The sequence below is a fragment of the Myotis myotis genome, unplaced genomic scaffold (genome assembly GCF_014108235.1).
Source record: "Myotis myotis isolate mMyoMyo1 unplaced genomic scaffold, mMyoMyo1.p scaffold_m19_p_3, whole genome shotgun sequence".
Taxonomy (NCBI): Eukaryota; Metazoa; Chordata; class Mammalia; order Chiroptera; family Vespertilionidae; genus Myotis; species Myotis myotis.
The window spans coordinates 164,288,785-164,313,534 of NW_023416335.1; the positions used below are offsets into that span (position 1 = coordinate 164,288,785).

Below are 24,750 nucleotides of genomic sequence, written 5' to 3' on the forward strand. Positions count from 1 at the left end.
TCCCAAGACTTGTGCTGGGATCCACAGGCACCTCCTCCTATGCATGACCTGGCACCATCCTCTGGCTGCCTCATGGTGATGGGGACACATACTTCCCTCCCTGCATGCCCCATGCTCTGAGAAGCATGGCTTATGCCCTGCATGTGCCCTCAGGGAAGTGGTATCTCTCCCACTAATGCTGTCCTAGCTTCTACTAAGACCAAGGGATAGGGACCAGGCCACTGCCTCTGGTGGCTGAGCCCATGGCTCTGTTACTGGGCTTGGGGGTCCTTTGTCCTTTCTCTGCCCCATGGCCTCTAGTCACCCTCCATCTAGTCCTCTGAAAATACAGAGCCCCAGCCATCTCCCCGACCATCCCTTCCAGTGTCTTTAAGCTTCTCTCACCTGACTATGGCTGGCTCTTCTCTGGCCCTGCCTGTAGGCTGCTCCTGAAGGGGCTGTTCCTACAGAGGGTGGGCTTGGCCTGGCTGCCCTGCCTGTTTACAGGCTTCTGTCTCCCCCACAGGTCTCCACCAGCCCATTGTCGTTCGCCACCAAGCCAGGAGTGTGGCCCCACCCAGTGGCCCACCTCGGGCGCCAGGCCCCCACTAAGACCCTCTAAGAGGCAGAAGCACTTCAGCTCCCAGAGTCCTGCAAGTCCAACCCGCAGACCTGGAGCCCTGGAATCGGCCAAGGGCCCAGCGGAAGGCTATGCTGCTCCCGACCAGTGTCCACCCAAGCTCTCAAAGCCTGCATCTTCCCTGCCGCCACTGTGGGCACTAGGTCTTCCAGGGCCTTGCACGGCCCTGGGGCCTCCAGTACTGCACTTTGCCTCCAAGGTCTTCAACTTCATTTACTGAAGGGTCACCAAGGGTCAGCTGGAAAAAACCATTTCGAGCTTTAGCCTACAGAGGGACACCTAGGCCACTCTGTCAGTAGAGCCAGAGGGGCAAGAGGAGTGTCCAGGCTTGGGGGGCCCTGGGACCCTGCCAATCTCAGATCATCTTTTACCAGGAGCAAGGCCTTCCTAAGCCTGGGCCCCACTCAGCTGTGCCCTAGTGATAAGGGTGAGGAAAGAAGCCACACTTACTGCCCTTGGCCCTAGCCCTTTGCATTCCAGGTTCTTGCTGAGGTGGGCAAAAGGGTATTTCTCTGCCCTAGTCCCAAGACAGCTAGAGAAAGGGTATGCCAACAATATCTTCACCTCCTTCAGCTACGTTTTTGTTTTGTTTTGTTTTGTTTTTTTGAAGGGGCCAGGGACATGGTGGTCTTACCTGCTATATTCTCAGTCCCCTGCCAGTTTCTTAGCCCCTGGAAGGGAACACAGGGGTCCATTCCTTTTTGTACATGTATCATCTCCCTTCTCTCTTGTACATAAACCCTGGCCCTTCTTTCAACAAAGGCTTGAAGCACAGGCCTGACTCTGACTCCTCTTTCTGAGTGTGGAGGGCTACAGTGGCCATTTAGTTTGATCTTAGCCCTGCGGATAGAAAGGAGGCTGGGCAGAGCTGCCATCTGCTTGGAGGTGAGCACAGAAACCTGGAGAGGGGAATCAGGTTAGTGAGCTCTAAGCACACAAAGGGAGGCACTACCATTAGGCACTGACGCCCCCTGCTGGCTATGGGTGCACCTGCCCAGTCCCCAGCCCACCCCAGTAGTATATGAAGACAAAAGAGCTACTGGCCATGTTATAAATATTGTTATTTATAAAACAAAACACACATAGACAGGGTCCCAGGGCTGGAGGAAGGAGTGGTGGAGCCCCAGGGCCCCGTGCAGGCAGGAGCAGGCACTGATGCTAAAGGGTAAGGACCCCGCCCTCTGCCACCCAGGCTGTGTCCACCAGCCTGTCACTCTTCCCTGGAGGCCCCTTCTCACATTCTACCTACTGGCACCACCCACCCCACGTGGCATACACCACCAATCTTGTGGGGCTGAGGGCAAGGACTGCACTAGTTGTCCGGGAAGTAGGGGACTGTTGAACACCATGAGCAACCTTGGCAGGTGCTGGCAATGGTGTGTTGGGAGTGGGGTTACTTGAGGAAAAATGGACACAGACCAGACTATGGAAGAAGTCTGGGGCAGACGGTGAGGGTGACCTAGTAGCCACAGACCCAGGCAGAACCGCTGGTCAGTTCACTGGTGGTCATCCAGCTGCTGTAGGAGTGTCCGCCGCCGCCTTTCCAGCTCCCCCTCACTCAGCTCACTTTCTGATGTGTCCCAGCCCGTCTGGGGGAGCAAAGGCACAGCTCACCCACTGCCTCCCCGGAAGGCCGTGGAGGCCTGGACAGAGCGCTGCCTGGGCTGGGACCAGGCACCTGCCTCTCACCTTCTCCTTCTTGATTCCAAAACCTGGGGAGCGATTAGGGAGCTCTGCCAGCCGGAGCTCCCTGTCCTTGTCCTGTTCTGGTTCTTTCTCATCACTCTCCTTGCCAGCTTTCTCCTCCGGGTCTGTCACACTCTCAGGACTGTTCTGTAAGAGTCCAGAGCCGCCCCCTCAGTTCCTGTGAAGGACAGCTGGAGGCGGGTGGAAGAGATCTCACACAAGAGCAGGGCCTTGGGCCGAAGTTCCTTCTCTACGCACCGACTTGTGTCTTCTCTTTTTAGCTTTCTTTTTTGGTTTCTTGGCTCTCCGAAGGCCATGATCTGGAGATAGAAACCCCCCACTAAGTTCCTGGGAGAAGGGAGGGATCACCCTTTCCTCTGCCACAGTCCCTCTGTCTGCTCACTCTTCAGACAGGGACCTGCCAAGGAAGTCTTCAGTCAGGGACAGGAAGTTCTTCCTCTCCGACAGGTGCAGCCCTCCCAACCCGCTCCACCCGCACGGGCTGTGGCTCCCAGGGCCTCCTCAGTCTGGGCTAACTTCTCCAGCTCACAGCTGCTTACCTGATCCAAGGAGAAGGCGAGAGGATGGGGAGCCCCGTCCTCCAAGGGCAGCACCCCCACTTTCAAATGAATCAAGTGAGGAAGAGGGCTCAGAGCCAGATTCGGAGGGGTTCTGCCGCCTCCGCTTGGGGGGCCGGAGAGATGGTGGGGGCAGCTCCTCCTCTTCCGACTCGGAGCCCTGGGCAAACCAGCAGATACATGTCAGGCCGACATCCCAGAAGCCCTTAGTCTGGGAACTGGGGCAGAGAGGAGGATCCAAGGCCAAAAGAATCCTCAAATCTCCCTCCCAGGGAAATAACATCGAGGGGAGTGAGAAAAGTTATTTCCCCAAGACAGTCCAGCCTCACCCATATCCTACCCACCACTTACTGAGGGCGAGTGGGAACGCTTGCGATGGTGCTTCCTGCCCTTTCTGCCGTGCTTCCGGCCTTTCGTGTGGAGGTGCTGGCATTCAGTCTGGAAGAGGCAGGGGTAAGGAAGGCGCCACGGTTAGCCTCAGGACTATCGAGGCTACCGAAGACCTCCCCCTCCTTAATGTCCAGGAAAAGAGCCCGAGAAGGCGGGGGAGGTCTCTGGAGCTGCCCCCGGTGTTCAAGCAACTGGGACAGGTGCGGAGGACCAGAAGCTCTGCCTCACCTCCAGTACCTGCAGGAACTCCCGGAAGAGCCGGATCCGCTCCGACTCCAGGGTTATCTGCTCAAAGGCTGAGTCGCACACAAAGCGCTCACGGACCTTGAACGGGAGAGCACTGCTGATCAGACCAGCCCCGGCACGGCATGGGTGCCGCCATGAGCACAGGGCAGGGCTGGGGCGGAGGAAGGTAGGGAGCCGGAGCTGGCCCCAGCTGTATTATGAGTGGGGTGAGCCCCCACTGGTGGAGAAGCACCGCTGCCCTCAGGACTGAGGGGGTGGCGTGTGGTGGCAGGCTGCAGTCCTGACCTCTTCCCAAGCAGTGCCCAGCTCCAGAGCAGGCACGGCCTGCCTCAGCATGCTTCGAAAGGCAGCTTCCCTGCGCCGCAGCCTTCGTGCCTCCTCCTTCTCCCGCTCTCTCTCCCGTGCCTCTGCTTTCTCCAGTAGCTGAGGGCAAAAAGCACACAGTACAGGGTCACCCAGGGGGGTGGATGCCTGGGCCCCATTCAGGCATACCTTAGGAGGTGGGAAGTTGGGGTCTGGGCTCCTAACATCATCCCCTGAACTGGGGTATAGTTACACTGGGGCAGTGAGCGAGAAGGAATGAAATAATACACAGGGATGAGTTTCAGCAGAAGACTTGGCTACAGCCCCGCCCTGCCCAACCCCTCACACTATTGAAGGTCAGCTTGATGTTGCCTGCGTCCAGCGCAGCAGCCCTCTTGTCAAAGCTTATGACGTGGGCGAAGTCCTCAAAGGCTGTGTTCACTTCCACACAGAAGCCCCGGTCCTGTGGGCACAGCAGCGCATGAAGCAAGGGCACCTCCAGGGCAGGCAGAGGGGTCCAACCACAGGATGCTCAAGAAGTCCCCACCCCAGAGATCCACAGGACTAGGATGCATCCAGAAACCATGTTGCCCAAGTCTTCACCTAATGACTAAGCCCCATGCCTAGCCTTGCTGTGGTTGTCACAGGGAGCTAGAGGGTTGGCTCACATGGGGAAGGTTGACAGGAAGCAGGGTGTGTGTGTGTACCGTGCCTACTGATTAATGCCTGAGTTCCTCATAATTAGTTCTTATTCTTTCTTTTTTTGAAAGTCTATAGACCTGGTATTCCCAGGTGGTCTCCCATTCAAGCACTATCCAGGCTCAACCCTGCTTAACTTCCAATCCAATATCAGATGAGATGGGGCATGTTCATGGCGGTAGACTCACAATTAGTTCTTTGTTCCTTTGGCTTAAAGCTTGGGCCCCCTCCGGGCCCTCCTGCTGCTCAGTAAGTTCCTTGCATTCTCAGTCAACCTCTGCTGGTCCCCCTCCTGGGCTGTATTTACTGAGTGCTTACTAGTACTAGCTACCATGCTGAGTGCTTCATACACCGCTCATTTAATCCTCACCTTCCTAAATTTATGCATTGAATCCTAGTGTCTCAATTTTATGCAGAAGGAGAAACCAAGGTTTAGAGAAACCAGAGCATTTGCCCAAAGGCAAATAGCTAATAAGTATATGTTTGAATGAGAGCTCTACCCCAGGTCTTTCTAACACCAAAGCCCATACTTGTAGGCACTACACCCACATAATCACCTGACCCACAGGAGAAACAGGGGCCATCAAGTGTGCAACTCCCAAACACCTCACATTCTCAAAGCACCATAAGTCAGGCTCTGTGATTCTCATCTAAAATTCACAACACAGAGACTTAGGAAAGTTATCTCACTTGGCCCAAGACAACTTGGTTTGAAGTCTGGCTCTCCAGCTGGGGCACAGGCCCAACTTCCCTTCCTTTCCCTCCACACAGCTCTAACTTGCTGCTGATGGCAAAGGCATACTCTTCTTGCTTCTTCCAAGAGGACTTCTTCAACTCACACTCTCCAGTCCTTCTCAAAGATATCAATCTCTCTCTTAGGAAACTGAACGCTCAATCTCACCTCTTCACTGACTCCTTCCATCACACACACACCTCACTTAATCTGGAACTTCTTTCCACCCTTCCTCAGGCTTAACAACCTGCTTCTTTTCCTTTGTTTCAAAATATTTAAATGTAGCACAATGGAAAATGAAAACATTTATTGAGCCTACCATAAGCAAGACAATACAAATGTTATTAAATTCTCACATCCATGCACATAAAATTATCCCCATTTTACAGACAAGGACACTGAGGTTCAGAGCCATCATATAACTTGCAGAGGTCTCAACCAATAAACAGCCAGGAGCTACCTAACTCTTAAAGCTTGTGCTGCACCCACTCCACCCTTCATGGATACTGCTCTCCCAAAGGTTGAGGGCTCCTTCTCTGTCCTTGCTCATTTGGTCCTCAGCACCTCTGCTGTTCACTTCTTCAATGCTCCCCTCCAAGGTCCCCTCCTGTCTCTCTGACCCCTTTTACTTACTATATCTCTTGCATGCACTTATGCACCTGAGAGCAGCACTTAGTCTTTTCAATTGACACCGTCCCTAGCAATCTCATTCTCCAACTCTCTCATTTTCAGACCCACACTAGATTGGGTATTTCATAGGCACTTCAAATTCAGCAGGTCCTAAGAAAATTCATTTCTCATGAGCACCTCTCCGCTCCTCCCCCCATATCTCCCAGCTGCTCCAAGTTTGGGGCTCTCTGCATTATCCTCTGGGGTGAGGCAGCACCACAGTCTCTCCGACTGGTGAATGGCCACAGGGCCTCCTGGGCTTGTCAACCTTCTGTTGGCAGAATCCCAAAAGGGGAAGAGAAAGTGCCTAAAGCAGCTTCTTTCTCCAGAGGTGTGGAGAGACGGGACTCAGTGATAGGCCTCTGCAGACCTGTCAGTAGTACCAGAGCACTTATACTAAAAGTTAAGCATCCAATAAAATTTAGCTCTCCTGGGACTAGATTTCTACTTTATATGATTACTAGAGGCCCGATGCATGAAATTTGTGCAAGGGTAGGCCTTCCTTCCCCTGGCTGCTGGCACCGGCTTCCCTCTGGCACCCAGGACCCGGGCTTGCCTCGTAGCCCCGGCTTCACGCGGAAGGACACCTGGTCTAATTAGCATATTACACTTTTAATATTATAGATTCTATTTAATATATGGTGCTTAGTTTATTCCTTCTGGCCCCAAGGTTGTTTTTAAGAATAATTTCTCAAATGGAATTCTTATTTTCTCCAGCCCTGTTCTTCCTGCTTAATCCTTACCAATGGTGCCATCATCCCCTCTCGCCTCATTTATTCCTTACCCTTAATTCCACACACACACATCTGTCAATTTTACTTCTGGGTGACTATCCTACTATTTTAAACTTTCATTTTTTTAACAGCAGAAAAGTTTTTTTCAATAAAAATCTTATACAGAACCTCGATGTATAAAAGAGAAGCTGCTGTACATGTAAATAGAGGAAAGAGCATACCATTCCATCCTCCCTTACCCCCATGTTTGTCCCAAGGCACCTCTGAGGTAACCTAGGGAGTCTCAAAGAGCTGGAACACTACCGCTCTCTCACCTGCCACCTCCAGTGCCCTGCCTGAGCTCAATTCCCACCTAGATCCCTATAGTAGCCTCCTGACTGCTCTCCCTGCTCACCTCCCACACCTCTGACACAGCCTTGAGAATCCAGGGCTGCTCACACTTTCGTATCACATGGCTCAGACAGCGGACAGTGGTCTCGGGGGGAGTTAGGAGAAGATGACTCAAGCCCAGATTTTATTTTAATTACTTGCCACTATCACTTTTAGTATCCTGAGGCTTCAGATACTATCCTATTCCTAAGGATACAACACAGTCTGAGAGATACTACGCTACACTCACCAGGGCTTTTCCAAGGTGTCATCTGATCAGATCATTCCTTGGCTCCCCAGTACTTACAAAATAAAAATCCAAATTTTAGTAGTCAAGGAATTTACACAGAAGGCTCTACTTCCAAACTGGGACATGTGGTTCCAGAGAAACAGAGGAAGCCACAGGACAATAAGGTATGTCTTACTTAAGGTCAGTAGTTTTAAAATATTAAGTTTATCTTAATTAGAGAAGTAACACGGTATTAAAATGTAATACCTGCATGAATTTATAAGGCAAAACACATGAAATGTTGAGTGTGCAGTGGGGCATTTCTAGCTTTATTCTCAGATCTTTCTCACCTCAAGTACCAAGTTACTGCCCTTCGTAATTAGGTATGCTTTGGTAGAAAACGCCCATTTTTCAGATGAGGAAGCTGAGGCTCAGAAAGGTTAAATAGTCCGCCCACAGTCACACAACTAGTAAGTGGTTAAGCTGGACTTTTACCCCAGGTAGTCTGCCTTCAGTCATGCTCCTAACCACTATGCCTATTGCCTCCTCAAATGCATCAGAATGTCCTTCACTTCCACTAAGTATGCTTTCTCTGTTTTCTTCATCAGAAACACAAGGCTCTCATAGTCCATCACTCACTTTTCCACCTTTGATAGACATGGATATTCAGAACTATTTCTCCAGTATAAGAAAAGTAAAGTGTATGTGCGATGGTAAATGTCGACTGAACTCGCTGCCATGACAGGGAGTGACGCTAAGGATGCCATACCCCTTCTAAGAGACAGTGGCATCTCAGCTGGAGTCCACTGAATGCCTTGCAAAACCAGTCCAGTGCTACTAAACAATCCAAATTTCCAAAAGAAGCTGAAGATGTGCAACCTGTTGATCTTAAAATGTTAGCAAAAATTCCAAACTTTTCTAAAACACTGGCAGACCAGAAGGAACCTGTCTGTGGGCTTTGATTAACTATGCTTCCTGTTCCTCAAACCCTGTCCACCCCTCGCCTTTGCACCTGCAGTTCCTTATGCCCAGGACCTCCACCCTCTTCCACCTAGTTCTTAAAAGTGCATTTTAAATGCCAATTCTTCTGATTCTTATCTCTGTAATAACACTTGTCCCTCTGTATGACAGCTGTCACATCTATCTTCCTATTAGGCCATGAGCTCCTTATGGGCAGAAATGGTATCTTATTCATTTCTGTGTCCCCAGGCCACATAAGGGATCACAGTAGTTATCTACTGAACTGAGCTACAATGCTCCTGCAAAACAGGACTTATCAGGGAGTCCTGTCTGGAACGTGCCCTGTACCCAGCCTGCATCCATCACAACCCCAGGCCTCCCTCACCTTAAGGATGTCCTTAATGATCTTCTTCTCATCATGGAATCGTGCCTTCAACTCCTCCACATAGAACTTGAACAAGTCCAGAGGGGTGGAGCCTGCGGGGGGAGGGAGGGTGGGGGGCCTGGCGGTGGCAGCTTCCCAAGGCCTGAGGGTCGGGTCAGGACCCGGGAGTGGGGGTGCAGAGAGGCTGGCAGGGCAGGAAGCCAGGCCAGAGAAGGGGAGCCCAGCTGTCTTACCCGGCTGGCCCAGCATGTTGGCAAAGCGGACATCAGTACTGACCGCTGGGTACAGTTCCATCCAGGTGGACATAGAGTGCAGCTGCCCTGTCTCATGCAGCTCATCCAGGAAGGTCTGTGCAGGGAAAGGCCGGTTATAGGGGGAGTGAGACAGGGAGGAAGGTGGAGCCAAAGGAGGAAGATAGGAGATGGCAGGAGAGGCAGGGACAATCCAGATTGAAGAAATGCAGGCCAGGGAGGCAGAGATGAAGAGACACAGATGGGGAGGCAGAAAGCAATGGGAAAGGGAAGAATGTAAATACAGAGAGGGACAGACTAAAACATGGGAGTGAGCCAGGCTGGGAGGCAAAGACACAAAACTGGCCTGCAGCACCATCTTCCTATGACTTGGCTTCAACTTCGCTTTGTGTTACAGCCACTACCACCACATTTGCCACCTCCAACCTGGAGGATAAGCTGTGCCTGTCTGGCTTCCCACCAAAGGCAAACAAGCAGCCTGGCTGCCAAGCTGCCTTTAGGGTACTCTCTGCTGACAGTTTCTAGGTGGTGCATACATCTCATCTCCCTAAAGGAGCAAAGCCAAGTTGAGGGGACACAGCATAGGAAACCTATAGGCATAAAGCGGTCTTGTGGAGATAGAACAGAGCTGGGCAGACAAAATAGTGGGCCTGATATGGCCCGCGGCAGAGTTGAGCTCTGTTCCAGGGGGCGGCAAAGATACCTGGAAGGCCTCCCGGTTCTTGCGTTGCTGGCGCCGCTCCCTAAGCCGGGCCCGCTCCCGCTCCTCCTCCTCCTCCCTCTCCAAAGCTCGGATGTGCTCCTCAAAGCAGATCAGCGCATCTTCCTTGTCCATGTCTAACCACAGAAAGGAGGCTCAGCAGGTGTTACACCAGTGGGATACCTTCTCTGTCCCCCACAGCCCCACTGCTTTGAGGATGCTGCCCCCGTAGGTGCTGGGGACAGCCAGGATGGTGGGGCAATGTGAAAAGAGGGCTCTTGGGAGGGAGTTCTGGAACGGTTGTTCTTGAGGAGGAATCATTAATTGCTTAAGAAAAAAATCAGCAAGAATTCAGCTCTTGTAAATTTAGTTACCAAAGTCGTCATGTTTATGAAATCAGTTCTCTTAGGATCTAAGGCTTCACAGTTTATGGAACTGGGACTCAATCAGGCTGTGATCCAACTTCAGAAAGTGTTATTTCTGATATTGCCAACAGCAGCTTATCCTAACACGTGTGACTAGTTAATGCCCACAGTGCCATGACAATTTAAGACAATTCACATCAGCTATAACAGTCCTCATCTCCAGGTCTTCTGATTTCTATCCCAAGTTCTTCCTCCAAGGACACACATCTCTAGATCAACAGTGGACCCCGGAGGGAGAGGGTAACCTGAGCATTCTGGCATCTCCAGAGTCCAGGGACTGAGTTCTGGGGGCTCCTAGATGTCCGGGAGGACAGGAGGTACAGGTGAGGTGTGTGAAATAGGCTCTGGGGACCAGGTCAATGGTGAAAGGGGAAGGGACAGGTGGGAGTGGAGGCCCAGGCTCACTCTGAAGCTGATGGTCCTGAGCAAAGCTGGGGTTATCCATGAGGTACTGCTGGGCCTGGGACCATGTGGTTTGGAAGTTGACGCTACTCATCCCATCCAGGATGCTCTTCAGGGCCTGGATATTGCGGCGCCGGAGCTGCTTGGCCTGTTCCTGGAGAGGCAGGGCATGCCGAAGTACTTAAGTGGTCCGGGGCAGAGGAGGATTTTGGGGAAAAGAAGGTAGCTGGGGAACCCTAGGAGGGCCAGATGCAAGGTTTTCATGTCCCCACAAAGGGGAAGGAGCACCGGTTACAGATCAACCCCTCAGAGAGTCCTTCCTGTCCTCCCATGCCCCGGGCTGTAGGCCCAGAGCAGAAATGAAGGGATGTGCAAGTGCTACGTCAGCTTCAGAGTAAGGAGCTAGGACCCTGGGGCATCGGAGAAATTAATGACCCTGGTCCATAAGGAGCAAAGACATGAAGACTCTAAGATGAGACTGAGGCTGATGCAAACAGCCCAGTGACTATTACCTTCTCCTTCTTGGCCAGGAAGAAGAGGACATCATCATAAACCTCTTTTCGATCCCTCTCGGGGACCACAGCCCAGACCTCCAGCTCCCCAAAGGTCTGTTCTGCCCGCCTGTGGAGCACATGAGCTGTGGGTAGGCAGGCAGAGACCAGAGGCCCTGGGCACATGTGGTCTCAGGGTCCCCCAGCCCTGCCCCAGCCCAGGCCCCTGACCGGTAGCGGGTGGTGGAGGTCATGCGCTCATGCTGCTCCAGGAAGTGCTGCAAGGTCTGCTTGGCCTCCTTGGCCCTCAGTCGCGCCTCTTCCTTCTCCTCCTTCTCCCGCTGCGCCTTGTAGGCATTAAATGCCTGCTTTTTCTCACTCAATTTGGGCAAGGCACTGGGTGGGAATAGAGGAGTCAGCCTGAGCCACCCTGTGGTTCATGCATGGCACACTGGGAACAGGTCTCCACAGGCTTGTGAGGGGTCTATGCATGGGCACAGCAGGCTGCAGGGGCTCCAGGGTACAGGGAGGCAAGAAAAATGTCTGGGATGTGGGGAAGGGTGAGAGGTAGTGAAGGGAAGAGACGGGTTCCAGGACACTGATAATACCCGGCCCTTATGCTTTGGGGTGCTCAAGTTGCAGTCAGGGATCTGCCCTAACTTCCCCCCTTCCCCCAATTAATTCAAATCACTTCAATTCAACAAGCATTTATTGAATGTCTCATGTCAGACACCTTTCCCTCCTGGAGGTCCTCTATAGCTTCTCTTCCACTTGAACCTTCACTCATCTACCACTCTCCTGACCCTGGCTCCTTGGAGCCCAAGTATCGAGCTGGGGTTTCTCAGGGAGTCCCTGACCTAGCTGCTCTCATGAACAGGATCTGAAGGCCTGGCTCCCTCTGCCCAGGCCTACCTGTAACGGGGGTCGGTGACCACCATCTTCATGGCCTGTTCCCATGAGGCATTGGAGGGGACAGCCTGGAATGGAGCAGGTGGGTGTCACAGAGCCTGGCCCCCTCCAGCCCCCTCCAGGCCTACCCTGGCAGCCCCATCTCCCGTACCTTGTCCCTCAGCAGCTCCTTAAAGGCCTGCTTTGCCTTCTCACGGTTACTCCAACTGAGGCCAGACCTCTCTGGTTCTAGCTTTGATTCCTCTTCCTCCTGTTGTGGTGGCTGATGCTGTGCAGCAGAACTGGGGAAGCAAAGGAGACTCAGCCACCACACCCCCCAGCCCCCGTAGTTTCAGTGCCCTGGTGATCAACAGCAAGCCACCCCCTTCTTGCTCCCTAGGGCGGCCCTTTTCTGCCTTTTAGAGGTCATGCCCAGATCCCCAGATCCTTCCCAAGAGGCCTAGTAGAGGTAAAAGGTTGAACCAGGCTGGCAACCCGAGGCCAGCATCCAGAATGCTGCGGGGACAGCCTCACCTGCTGGGGCCCTCCTCTGGCTGCTGCAGGAACCCCTGCTCCAGGGGCTGGACAGCATCTGACACATCGCAATCTTCATTCCCACCTGGCTCAGGTTCTAGGAGGCTCATAGGCAGTGGGGTGGGGCCAGGAGGCGCAGGTGGGGGCTCAGGCTGTGGCTGAGGAGGCTGTGTCTGTAGTGTCTGGGGCTGCTGCTGCTGTTTCCTGCAGGCGAGCCGGAAGGGCAGAATCCAGAATGGAGCAGGGAGAAGTGGTCAAGGGCTGGCAGGACTCTATTCTGAGAGGGGCTGGGGACAGAGTGAACCACTCCACAAGGAGACTGAGCATTTGCTCTTCCTTCCACAGAGCAGAGATCATGGGGAGAGAGTCCACTCCCACCCCTCAGGTGGCCCCAAGTATGGATGGATAGGGGAGCAAGATGAGCAAGTTACTTACCCTACAGCCTCTTGTTTGACTAGAGCTGCAATGGGAAAAGATACATGGTCACAGGGTAGCAAGGGCCACCCTCCACAGGCCCCTATCCAGGCCCACCATCCTCACCCTCGAGGTCATCCAGGTCCTTCGGCCGGGTCCAGCGGGACTCCTTACTCTGGTTGTTATAGTAGTAAGGTTTGCCTGTGTCCGACTTGTACTCTTTCCAGGGACTCTGGGACAGCAGCAGCTATAAGAAGATGGGTCAGACGACATCAGTGGGCTGATGGAACTAAGGGGATGCAGTGAGTAGAGGGACCCAGGAGTTTTTAGCTACCACCTGGCCTGGCTCAACATGGGGCAAGATGGACTTCCTGAGATCCTAGGGAGGTTGGGGTTGTCAGGGATCTTGGGATCAGAGGAACTATAATGTGTATGGTTTATAGACTCAGGGGAGATCAAGCACTTGGAAGGGTCAGGGCAGCTGAAAGGAAGGGCCAGAAAGCCCAGCTCAGGACCTCCGCCTTGGACTTGAGCACGCTGGGCTTCTCCCACACGGACTGCTTGTCGTCAGCATTGTAGTAGTAGATGCGCCCATCAGGGGCTACATGCTCACTCCATAGGGCCCTCTGGGGGAGGGGGGGCACAGAATGGTGGTCAAGGCCCCTTTCCCAAAGCTTCTCCTCACCCCAAAGACTAAACCATTAGCCCCCCACTTTCAGCCTTTCTACCCAGAGATCCCTGAGCTGGAAAAACTCACCAGAGGGCCTGTCCCAGCCACAGCAGCTAGAAAAGAAGCCAAAGGAAAGATACTAAGTCCTTGCTTCAACCTGCATCTTATCCCCATTTATTCCTCCCTTACTCCATCCCCAATATATATCCCCTGGTCCCATCAACATCCCAGGCTCCCTGGCATCCCAACAGGCATGATCCAGGGTGGACTCTAGTCCCCTCTCCCCTGTACCCCCCGACCTCCGAGCCTGGGGGGAGCAGGCCCCCAGAAGACTCACAGCTGGCGGTGTCCACACCTGGAGCCGTCTGCCGAAGAAAGAGGAGGGGGAAGGGTTGGGGCCAAGCCCAGTGGCCCCCAGGACCCAGGCCATGGGGGATCGAGAAGCAGGCCAGGCCAAGATCCACGTGTCCTGCTACCTAACATGCTTGCCCCAGCCTCCCGGGTGGTGGCTCTAGGATCCCCGGGGGAATCACACAGCGACTCCTTTCTTCGTTTTCCTCACGGGAGAGTATTTTCTTGAGACCCATCCCTTCCAGAGTGGATGCCAAATTCTACATCCTACTCAGACTCTACTACACTGAGCAACAGCACAAGAAGGCACAGCGAGATCCTCAAGTGCTGTTGTTTTCTCCAGAGACTAAAAAGACATGAAGAGGGACTGTATTTAAGCGTCCACAGTGCTAGCTCTGTGAGGTCAAGCAGTGTCTGGTATGAGTGTGTTCCTTAAGGGAGAGGGACACAATGGCGAATAACAACAGAGAATGTATATGCCTTTGGGGAAGAGTGAGAAACAAGAAGAGCTAAGTACATGGCTGGAGAGGACTCAAGTGTGGGGAATGCTGACAGGGACCAGGATGGATCCGATGAGAAGAGAGAAAGAATGGAGGCCATATCCCTGAACTCCCAATCAGACCCCCACAGTGCTGAAATACAGAGCTGCTTCCTGCTGGCCTCAGTGCTTACCGCTGCGGTGACAGGCACTGCAGGCATCAGCATTCCTGGCATCATGGGAGGTACCATTCCTGGTATCTATGGATATAAAGACAAAAACCAGCTACTGAGGTGGGGGCAGGCACAGGCTTGGCAGGGACCTAAGAGATTCTGTTGTGTTCATGATCTCCACACGGGCACCTCCTCGGGCAATCCCCTGAGGGATTATGGGCTTCTAGCCTAGCCTGAGAGTTTTTTCCAGTCATTCAGCAGACAAACCCACATTGGCCTGTCCCAAAGCTCCCTACCTCCCCTCCCCAGTTCCTGAAGTCCAGATCCCCAACTCTCATCTCCATCCCCAGATAAACTGACAGGTTTTCTGAGGTCCTGGTGCAGAGGAGAGGATTACCTGTGTGAGTGGTGGTGGTGACCCCATTGGTGGTAGCATTGGGGGCATGATGCCAGGTGGCATGGGGGGGATGGCTGGTGGTCTCTGACTCATGGGCGGTAGCCCCATCGGAGGGAAGGGCGGAGGGATTCCTGGAGGGGGCATCTGGAAATGAGGAAAAGAAGAGATGCCTTGGTTCTGGCAGAAAACATCCACTTATCTCTCACCTGAACCTTCCACCCTGGCTCTGAGGCAATTCCAAAGTTTAGCTTGCTAAGCACAAAGTATGAAACTGCCACCCCCCTCACCACTGAGAAAGACTGGTAACTGGGGGGTCCTCTGGGTCTAACAGGCAAGCACACAGCTTCTTGAGAGGTAAGGAAGGGAGAAGGAAAAGAAAGTACAACCACCACCAGACTGCAGCTGGAAGGCTCCATTTCTTTAGCAACTCTCCTCAAAGAGGCTTCTCAGATGCAGGGCCAAAAGGCATGTGTCCAGGTACCCAAATCCCTAGTGCCCTGCCTCCCACCCCTTTTTCTCCAATTCAGTGACCATCAGTTGCTACTCCAGCCTGACTTATGTGGCATATTTTTAAAAGACAGATAAGGGGAAGTGAGAGAGACAGTCAGCCCACCCTGCCCTCACACTACCGGGGTCTTTTCACTTCCACCTCTACGCTAGCCCCAGTATGTCCCCAGGACAAAAAGACAGAGAGGAACTGTCAACTTTATGAACGGAGAGCTGAACAGCAGCATCTCCCACCCCAATAACCTAACAAAACCATCCCTCTTCCAAGGTTAGCAGAAAAGAGTTTTTTTACATGAAAACCGTGCAGCAGTGCTAGGGACTGGGGAATTAAAGGGTGCAGGCTGGAAAAGCCAAGCCCAGGGAAAGGCATAAAACTTACGAAGGGTGGTGGCATCATGGGGGGCCCCGGTGGGAAGGGGGCAGGCGCTGCTGGGGGCCGGGGACCAGAATCGGGAACCGACTGTTGAGGGAGAGAAAAGTCATAGGACCCAGGATAGGCAAAGAGATGGGCGTTTGCAAAAGGGAAACAGAGGGGTGAGGATAAAAAAGGAGCATAAACTTCAGAGAAAGAGTCTCCAAGACCAACTTCCTGCCCACTCCCAGCTCTGAGCCCTGGATAGGTCTGCTCTCTCTTCCACCAGCCCAGAGCCAGCTGGCTGAGTCCCTTCAATGTCATCTTTAATTTAGAAATTTCCATTTTGCTAAAGCCACAGAAAGGTTGGAGGCTGTACTACAGGCAGACTGGCTCTGCCCAAGGCATTTCATCCACTCTCCTGTCTGCAGGCAAAGCTGTGCCTCCCTCAGACCAGTTAAACTGTGGCCTCTCATTCATAAAATATCCAGGAAGGAAGTGGCCTCTTTTCCTGTTTCCCCACCTGAATTCAGCCAGGTACAGAGCCCTCTAAACACAAATAATAAAGAGTCCTTCATAAGTACTAGTCTCCCTAACTCTCCTCTACTACCAGACCCCTCCCCTGTCTGGCCTCATCTTTAGTCACTCATTCTTTGATATCTTCCACTCCCAATCACCTCCTTCATCTCTTTAGCTGTACTCCTCCTCCCCTGACTTATATGGCATATTTTTAAAATACAGATAAGGAGTATGAAAGAGACAGCCCACCCTGCCCTCACACTACCGGGGTCTTTTCACTTCCACCTCTACGCTAGCCCCAGTATGATCCCCTACAGATCCTGAACTCCTCGCCTCTGGGTGAGGCTCTGAATAGCCTAGGTTTCCCCATCCTACACCTAATGGTTGGCCATGTCCCATCCTTTAGTTCTCAGCTTAAATATCACTTACTCTAAGAAGTCTTCCTGACTCTATTTAAAGCAGATCCTCCCAATTTATTCTCTTCTGGTCTCCTTTTTTGTTTCCTTTTAATAGAGGGTAATAACCTTCCACAAGGGCAGGGATCATGTCTGACTTGTTGAAAGTTGGATTCCTGGAACCTGCAAGAGTATCTGGCACATAATGGGCACTCAATAAATACTGGATAGATGAATGACATGACAAGTGAGTGAAAAATTCTCTCTATATAGAACCTTCCAATTCTAAATATTCATCCTACAGATAAAGCCCCATATGGCCAAAATGATGTCTACACAAGATTTCCATTTCAGCATTATTTGTAAAAACAAAAGATTAGAATCAGCCTAAATATCCACCAATACGGAACTACGAAATTACAAACATAAAATAGAATACTATGCAGGCATAAAAAATGAAGAAGCTCATTGTCTTGATATGAAACAACCTCTACGATATATTAACAAATGGGGGGAGAAGCAAAGCGTTGCAAAGTTTTATCACTTGTATAAAAATCGGAAACAAAAGATGACAAATTGGTGGGAGAGGGACTGAGGTGGAAAGGAGATTTATCACTATATGCCCTTTTGTAACTTTTAAATATGCAATCATATGACTATGTCACCCATTCAAAAAAACTTTTGAGTAAACTGAGGTGTGGAAATGCAGCCAAAAGGCCCTGCCATTCCTCCTCTTTGCTTGAAAGGAGGGGGGGTATAGGGAAGAGACCCAGGGAAAGGTGATCCAACGGCCACCTTGCTGCAGCCCAATTAATTATTCCTTTGTTGAGAAATCTCAGCTCTTTTTTTTTTTTTTTTTTTTTTTAAAGGAAGGCACCAGAGTCCTGCATAGTGCTCACTGTCCCTTTGGCCTCTGGACTATCCTTTTCTTTTCATTTACTTATTTTTAATGTAGCTTTCTCGTTTTTAAAAAAGATTTAATAGCATGGTTTTTTAAAATTGATTTCAGAGAGGAAGGGGAGAGAGAGATAGAAACAACAATGATGAGAGAGAATCATTGATCAGCTGCCTCCCGCATGCCCCATACTGGGTATCAAGCCCATAACCCGGGCATGTTCTCTAACTGGGAATCAAACCATGATCCGGTTCATAGGTCAATGTTCAACCACTGAGCCACGCAGGCCGGGACTCTTCTTTGCTTCCAAGGCAGATCAAGCCATCTGCCTAAGAAATCTCAGCTTTTACAAATACTTTCTAATCTCTACCTTTACCAATATCTGTGCCTCCTCTCTTCCTGCCCCTCTTGTCCTAAGGAGAGAAGGGGGTAAGCCAAACTACTCCAACTTGAATCACCTTTTCTCAGTGTTCAACTCCTCTAGTCCAGTATCATACCTGCTCTTGCCCCAATACTTTCCTTAGCATGGGAAGTCAGAAACTAATCATATGGGAAGAAACCCAATTATTTGTGCCACACTTTCCCACCTCAAGCTGCCTTAGGATCCACTCTACCTTCCCAAATGCTGTGTAACTTTGTGGGTTCTACCAGGCTCCAGTGGTTTGTTGCCCATGTCAGAGACTGGTGCCCCAGTTGTCCAAGATTAGAAATGTGTCACTCTCCACACCTCCCTCTTCCTTCTCAATACATTGCTGAGTCCTATTAATTTTACCTCCTAAAGATTTCTGGAATCCATCTACTCCTCTCCATTTCCTCCTCCATGCCTACCAACCCTTTCATTGGGTCTCTCACTCTAATCTGCAGCCATAATGAGCTCATCAAAATGCACCTCAGGCCCTAACTGGTTTGGCTCAGTGGATAGAGCGTCGGCCTGCGGACTGAAAGGTCCCAGGTTCAATTCCGGCCAAGGGCATGTACCTTGGTTGTGGGCACATCCCCAGTAGGAGGTGTGCAGGAAGCAGCTGATCAATGTTTCTCTTTCATCGATGTTTCTAACTCTATCCCTCTCCCTTCCTCTCTGTAAAAATTCAATAAAATATATTAAAAAAAAAAAATGCACCTCAGGCCCTACCAGTTTGGCTCGTGGATAGAGCATTGGCCTGAGGGACTAAAGGGCACGGGTTTGATTCCGGTCAAGGGCACATGCCCGGGTTTTGGCCACGATCCCCAGTGGGGGGCGTGCAGGAGGCAGCCGATCAATGATTCTCTATCTTTGTTTCGATCTCTCTCTCCCTCTCCAAAATCAATAAAAAATATATATTTTTTAAAATGCTCCTCAGACCATGTTACTTCCCTGCTTAAAACTCTTCAATGGCTTCCCACTGTTCTTAGTGTAAAGACCAAAACTTCTGCCTCGGACCTGGGAGGCTATAATAGATTTGCTCCCAACTGCTTTGCCAGACTCACCCATGCTGAGCTCCTGGGTCTGTGCTCCAGCCACACTCACCTACTCTCAATTCTCCACCTTAGGCACCCACCTTTGCATGAGGTAATCTTCCCACCAACCCCACACATCTCGACTACATATCCTTCACATCTATCAGCCATCATTTCCTTAAAAAAGTCTTCCTCCAACCCAGCAGACCAGTCAGTACCCTCCTTTACATGCTTGTACACCATATACCTTTCCCATCAGCAATTATCCACTGGAATTTTACAGTTATTTGTACAATTCTGATTTACTATGTGGCATTAACAAAAAACAAATGCCTGCCAATTAAATCATGCTACTCCATTGATCTTAAGATGCATCTTGCCTTCAGAAATGTTAGATTGTGAGTCTTGGAATCAATGAAATATCTGCTTGCTGCCTCACTAGGCTAAAAACTCTAAGGGGCAGACTTTATCTGCTTTTGCTCATCCCAATATCCTATCCCCATTGAATTTTCCTCACTACCTGCTATTGACACACAGTAGGTGCTAACAAATATTGCCTTAATGACTGAATGGTCTTGACAAGTCCCACAAAACAAAGTCGTCGGTAAGGCCTAGTAGTTATTCAGGGAACACAGGATGTCAGAGATGGAGAGGGGACTCTGGTAACCACCCAAAGTAGCCCTCTTTTTTCAGATGAGAAAACTAGGGGAATAATAATTCCTACAGCTGGTTAGGGACAGAGCCAGGACTAGATCGAATCTGCCTTCCAGCCCTACTCCCTTAAAAGCACAGTCCTTGCCACAGGAAGCAGGTCTGTTTTTTCACTCCAGCATTTCCCCTGAAACCCATGTAGTTATTAAATCAGCAAGGATCCAACATTTTCTTGCTTGACAATCAGTGGTGGGTCTCTATTACTCACCCTACAGAATCTCTAATTTAACATTCAAAGTCTTTCAACAAGGCCCATGCCATAACTCTTCTTGGCTCCTCCTGACTCAATGGCTTCCCTCCTCTCCTTTACACACAAATTACTCCATGTGTTTCTTTTATTCCACTTTGTCTCTCACCTTGTTCAAGATGATCCAATATTCACCTCCTTCGGGTTACCTTTATGACTATTCTTCACACATACACACACTCCTATCTACTTGTGTCTCCTCAGGATAAATGCTGCACTACTTTGCACCAAGCAACATGCTACTCTGTAGATGTTTGTTGGGTGTTTCTTCACGCCACACTTTCCCACCTCAAGCTGCCTTAGGATCCTGGGACTGCCTGTTGCCCTACTTGGATGGGGTTTTCCCTACATTCAGAGATTGAGTTTTCTCTTTTTAAGCCTCCTCTGAGTGTCTAGGCAGGGCCCTGCAGACAAAGTGCTGTGATAAAACGCAGACTCATCCTTAACCTTATTAGATTTTTTGCATACTGGAATATTCTAAAAATAGGCATGCGTGTGTGTGTGTGTGTGTGTGTGTACGCCCACACCCACACAATGTGCCCAGGTACCTTTATATAAATTCTCTGGGTAAAGGTTGACTGTGATGAGAGGCAGCTTGGCAGAGATCTGTGTGGCTGTGGAAAGGGAACTGGAGTCAAATTATTGGCTTAGAAAAACCTAAATAATGAAAAACTAAGCGTATATGACCATCTTTAACTTGGAATGGAGATCCCTGGCAAGGATCCAGACACTGGGCTGTTTCTGGATAGAGCAATAGCATGACCATAAATTTCTATGGAACTTCCAAAGCCCTCCCTGTGCTAAGCTCCCCTGTGCGATGTCTATACTTTCTTTCCTAAACACCCCTTCTCCTATCTCTTTTGCTGCAGTGCCTGTACAACTTTGGATCTTATTACACTTCCGGGTGAGAATCTGAAGTAATTCATGTGAGAAAGAGGTACAGAAAAAGGGGCTGAAAGAGAAGCAGATCCTGTGTCTTCCTTGGAACAAAAACACATTTGTGGGCCGGGGAGAGATGCAAGACAACTGATCATCTGATCATAATGTGTTCATTGGACCAGTGGAAAGACCCCCCTGCCCCAGATGCAATCAATTCTTCTCATTCTCCACATCTAAGGGACATCTCAGAATTGAAGATTCAAGAAGAACAAAAGGAAAAAAGGACAAGAGCAGAGAAAGAGAAAGAATGGAAAGAGGAAATGATTGCCCTGACTGGTTTTCTCAGTGGTTAGAGTGTTGGAGGGTTTGAAGGTTCCATTCCCCATTTGGGCCAAGTTACCAGCTCAGTCCCCAGCAGGGGCATGAGAAAGAGCCGGAAGCATCATGTACCTGGCATGCAGGCTCGGTGCGGACCTTGGTCAGGGTACAGGTGCTGGTTGGGGTGCATTCGGAAGACAACCAATTGATGTGATCAATGTTTCTTTCTCTCTCCCTTCTATTCCCTCTAAAAAAACCACTGGAAAAATATTCTCAGGTGAGGATTTAAAAAAAAAGGGGGGGGGGGGAATGGTAGCAGCTAATAGCTAATATTTATTGAGTGCTTGTTATGAGCCAAATACCATGACAAACATTTAATCCTCACAACCATCTTAGAGGTTCTTATCCCCATTTTATAAAGAAACTGAGGTTCAAAGAGATTAAATGGCAGAGGCAGGTGACCCCAAAGTCTGTGCTTTCAAATACTTCAAAACACTTCCTTTTAGCAAGAATGATGGTGCCACAGGCATTTCTTTCATTCAGATTCACTGGTGTGTTCTTTATGTTCACTTCTTTTCTTTCTTTTAATTGAATTTACTGCGGTGACATTGGTTAGTAAAATCATAGAGGTTTCAGGTATCGTCCTGTCTTCTTCCCCAGTCCTCACACAATCCTGAAACCCTCACGCACAGCTAGATGGTCCCACGGCTGCCCGGGTCTGCCCCGCTCCTCGCAGAGGTGTGTGCGGTAAATGAAGTCTGAACGGCTCCTCCCTCGGAAAGAGGCCGTCTTCGCCCGGGAGAAGAGCATCACAGGCCGGGACCGGCCGACCGTCTGCACGCGGTCCGGCCACAGGCTGCCCTTCGCCAACCGCCCGGCAGCATGACCTCCTCTCCCTGTTCCCGAGCACCCTCGGCCCGCTCTCCCGAACCCGCAGCGCGCCTCCTGCCCGCGAAGATGCTGCTCTACCCGCATCTATCTTCCACGGCTGCCGTCTAGCCTGCCATCTTATCTCCCTCTGAGGAAGATGCTACTCCTGGCCTCCCTCTTTCTGGGTGAGGTCTCCGCCGCCGCCTCCTCTACTTGGGAGAGGCCTCCATCGCTCCGACAGGGTGCGGCCGGGCTGTCCGCGGGCCGGGCTGTCCGCTCGCGGGCTGCGGGCCCCATCCCCCACCCCCCCCCCACCCCCGGGGACTCTCGGCAGCCCCGGCGAAAGGCCTGCCTCCATCTTCATCCTTTTGTCTCCCCGCGTCTTAGAACCCATTCTCCCGAAACCTCTCCTCAGGAGCCACTCCACTGTGCGGCTGGAAGCGATGCGGGCTGCCATTCCGAACCATTTCCCTTTTTCCCATCGACAGGAAATCTGAGGCCCACAGAAAAGTAGTGACTTGCCCAAGGTCACACGAGTTGTTGCAGGGAGTCGAGGGCAGCGCCAGGGCGGGGACCCCGGGGCTCTGCTCCCCTGTTCCGTGGGCACCCCGCCCGGGCGGGGCCGGGCCTCGCTGCTCAGGAGACGGGCCCTCCTCACCGCAGGAGGCGGCCAGGGCGCGAGCGGGTCTCGGAAGGGAACTCGCACCGAGTCTGGGGAGGGGCATGTCGCACGCCAATATCCCAGGAAAACGGGGGCTCCCGGCTCCCCCCTTGTCCCGCAGTTCCCACACCTCCTGCTCCCCATCTTCTTTCTGACCATTCTCCGCAAACCCACCCTCCCCTCCGCCCTTGTCCCCTCACCCAATCCCGCAATGCCCATTCCCCTCACAGCCCCCTCCCGCCATCCTCCATCATGGCCTTTCCCACCCCTTCTCCCCAAGTCCCCGACCCCCTTCCTCCTCCCGGGCTCCTCGCCCTCATCCCTCACGTCCCTGGCCCTCCCTCGGGGTCCCGCGTACCCCCGGCGGCCTCCCCGCCCCCCTGGCCCCGGGCCGGGGCGCGGGGGGCGCAGTGGAACCGCCCGGGCCCCTCCACCCCCGCACGAGAACGTTACCATGCCGGGGCCTCGGAGCAGCTGAGCCGGCTGCGCCCACCCGCTAGTAAAAGCCTCTCTGATTGGCCAGACCTCAGCCGGGAAGGCGGGACCAGGAGGGGGTCGCACCCCTTGGTGGCCGGGGCCCCGGGCGCTCCCGTCGACCAGCCGGGCCCTGCACCGGCCCGGAGCGCGCGGCTCGGCCCCGCCCCCCGGCGCGGAGAGGCCGGCCCCGCCCCGCCGGGTCCAGCGCCGCCCACTGGAGGCGGCCGCACCTGCTCGGCGCTCCGACTGACCGCCCCTGGGCGGACGCCCGACCGCACCAGGCGGCCGCCACGCCTCGGCCCGCCGCTTCCCGGCCTTCGCGGCTCGGCTGGCGCGTCCGCCACACAAGGCGCTCGGGGCGGCGGGGTCCCATGCGCTCGCTCCCAGGTCCAGGGCCTGAACCTAAGTATTTATTCCGAATATAGGTGTATCTTTCCACTTCACAAAGCGTGTTTCCATCCCATGCGTAGTTATTTTTAATACGTTTTAATTCATTAATTCACCCAACAACTACTTATTGAGCACCTGATAGGTGTGAGGCACAGTTCCCGGCACTGAGCAAACAAATTGAAAAACAGAACAAAACAGATCCTCCACCCCCCAAACTCCCTGCGGTCATGGGGCAGACACGTGCTTCTCACGTGATCCCGAAGTTACTTTTGAGATTTGCAGCAGGGACCCAATCCTTTATGGGTATTAAAGATGTGCGATAAATGCGGTGGTGTTAAGATAAGGGAATTGTAACCCATAGCTATTTAATGGACATGCCGAAGGTGTCAGGGCTGCAGGCATACCTGTGCAGAAAGGCAAACTCCTTCCCTCCAGAGCCCGGGTACAGGTGCTTCCTTTTTCCTTTGTCCATCAACACGTGGCTGAGCCTGTCCTCTCTGTCTGGCACTGTGCTAGGTGCTGCAGAGGCAAAGAACTCAGCTGGGTCCCTGCTTGCAAGGAGGCCAGAGCCCAGCAGGGGAGAAGTAGGAAAACAACCAACAGGAAGTAGGTGTCCTGAATTAAAGGTGAGGGATGGGAGGACAGGAAGAGGGATTCATTCTGGGGGCCATTGTAGAGAGAAACGTCGCTGTGGTTTTCATCCCAACACCTAGATGGCCTCACATGAGGGAGCAGTCCTGTGGTTTTCAAACTGTATTATTGAGACCTCTAGGCATAGCAGAAGGTTCAGAGGTTCCACAAACTTTTATTATCATTTTATTTTTATAAAGCTTTTCTTTTCTTCTACGAAGTATTTCTTAGAATACATAGACACCTATTTTAGAGAGTCAAATAATTGTATAAGGTTTGTTAAAAGCAGAGCCCTCTCTCCATTTTCAGGTATTTAAACTTCCTTTTTGGCTGGGTCCTTCCTCACAGGGTCAGTTCAAGGGGATATGCCCATCCAAAGACCACTTACCCCCCTTTATGCCATATCCCGAACACCTGGGGCCCTGGAATTGCCTGCCCAGCTCGCTTTGTGGGCTTGTACCAGCTTCTTCCTTGGATCTCCTCTCCCCAGCCAGGTCTTGCTGATGGTGTGGGCATCTCTAGGCCTAAAGGGTAGTCAAAGACAGCTCTTTACAGCAAGAGATGTGAGAACAAGCGAGGGTGTCCACAGGATCCTGTTTAAGGCTCTCTCAGTGCAGAACAGAGGCAAAATCAGAAGGGAAGGAGGGTCAGGCAAGAGCCAGGGGCTGGGGCTGCTATTTTCTAGTAT

The 24,750-nt window shown here is 51.8% G+C and overlaps 2 protein-coding genes across 14 annotated transcripts in view; one reads left to right on the forward strand and one right to left on the reverse strand.

The window, feature by feature from the left end:
- Positions 1-21,669, forward strand: part of FMNL3 (formin like 3) — a 79,033-nt gene extending 57,364 nt beyond the window's left edge. For 5 of the 6 annotated variants that reach the window (XM_036298152.1, XM_036298149.1, XM_036298150.1 and 2 more), the window contains 2 exons: positions 506-7,440; positions 20,707-21,669. Coding sequence is in view for 2 of the 6 variants with exons in the window: in XM_036298151.1 (XP_036154044.1) it covers positions 506-591 (86 nt within the window). In the remaining 4 variants the exon portion in view is untranslated. Of the gene's footprint in view, positions 1-505; positions 7,441-20,706 lie in introns of those variants that run through there. The other variant, XM_036298154.1, reaches the window with a different exon arrangement.
- PRPF40B (pre-mRNA processing factor 40 homolog B) lies at positions 2,068-23,196 on the reverse strand. Of its 8 annotated transcripts, none has more exons than XM_036298157.1 (25): positions 15,661-17,382; positions 14,775-14,918; positions 14,399-14,464; positions 13,713-13,740; positions 13,463-13,488; positions 13,221-13,331; positions 12,832-12,952; positions 12,727-12,751; positions 12,292-12,495; positions 11,930-12,059; positions 11,782-11,846; positions 11,101-11,265; positions 10,891-10,999; positions 10,382-10,532; positions 9,555-9,688; positions 8,834-8,948; positions 8,601-8,692; positions 4,169-4,285; positions 3,805-3,942; positions 3,502-3,597; positions 3,235-3,321; positions 2,866-3,043; positions 2,564-2,625; positions 2,309-2,452; positions 2,068-2,208 (listed from the first exon to the last, which is right to left on the reverse strand). In XM_036298157.1, exons 1-25 carry the CDS (start codon positions 15,976-15,978, stop codon positions 2,116-2,118), a joined length of 2,919 nt encoding a protein of 972 aa, XP_036154050.1. In that variant the 5' UTR covers positions 15,979-17,382; the 3' UTR covers positions 2,068-2,115. The 8 variants fall into 8 exon arrangements, with proteins under 8 accessions (XP_036154050.1, XP_036154053.1, XP_036154054.1 ...); XM_036298161.1 differs by adding an exon at positions 23,019-23,196 and having other exon boundaries at positions 2,156-2,452; positions 15,661-15,741; XM_036298163.1 differs by adding an exon at positions 20,386-20,405 and having other exon boundaries at positions 2,156-2,452; positions 15,661-15,741.
- Between the last annotated feature and the right edge of the window lie 1,554 nt (positions 23,197-24,750).

Excerpts from the sequence above, each read along its gene's own strand:
- PRPF40B (XM_036298155.1), bottom strand. The coding sequence starts at position 15,978 with ATGGAAATTTCTAAATTAAAGATGACATTGAAGGGACTCAGCCAGCTG. Across the intron at positions 12,752-12,831 it reads GGACCTGGATGACCTCGAGG|CTCTAGTCAAACAAGAGGCT; the intron begins GTGAGGATGGTG and ends TTCCCATTGCAG. Across the intron at positions 12,496-12,726 it reads GTCAAACAAGAGGCTGTAGG|GAAACAGCAGCAGCAGCCCC; the intron begins GTAAGTAACTTG and ends GCTCGCCTGCAG.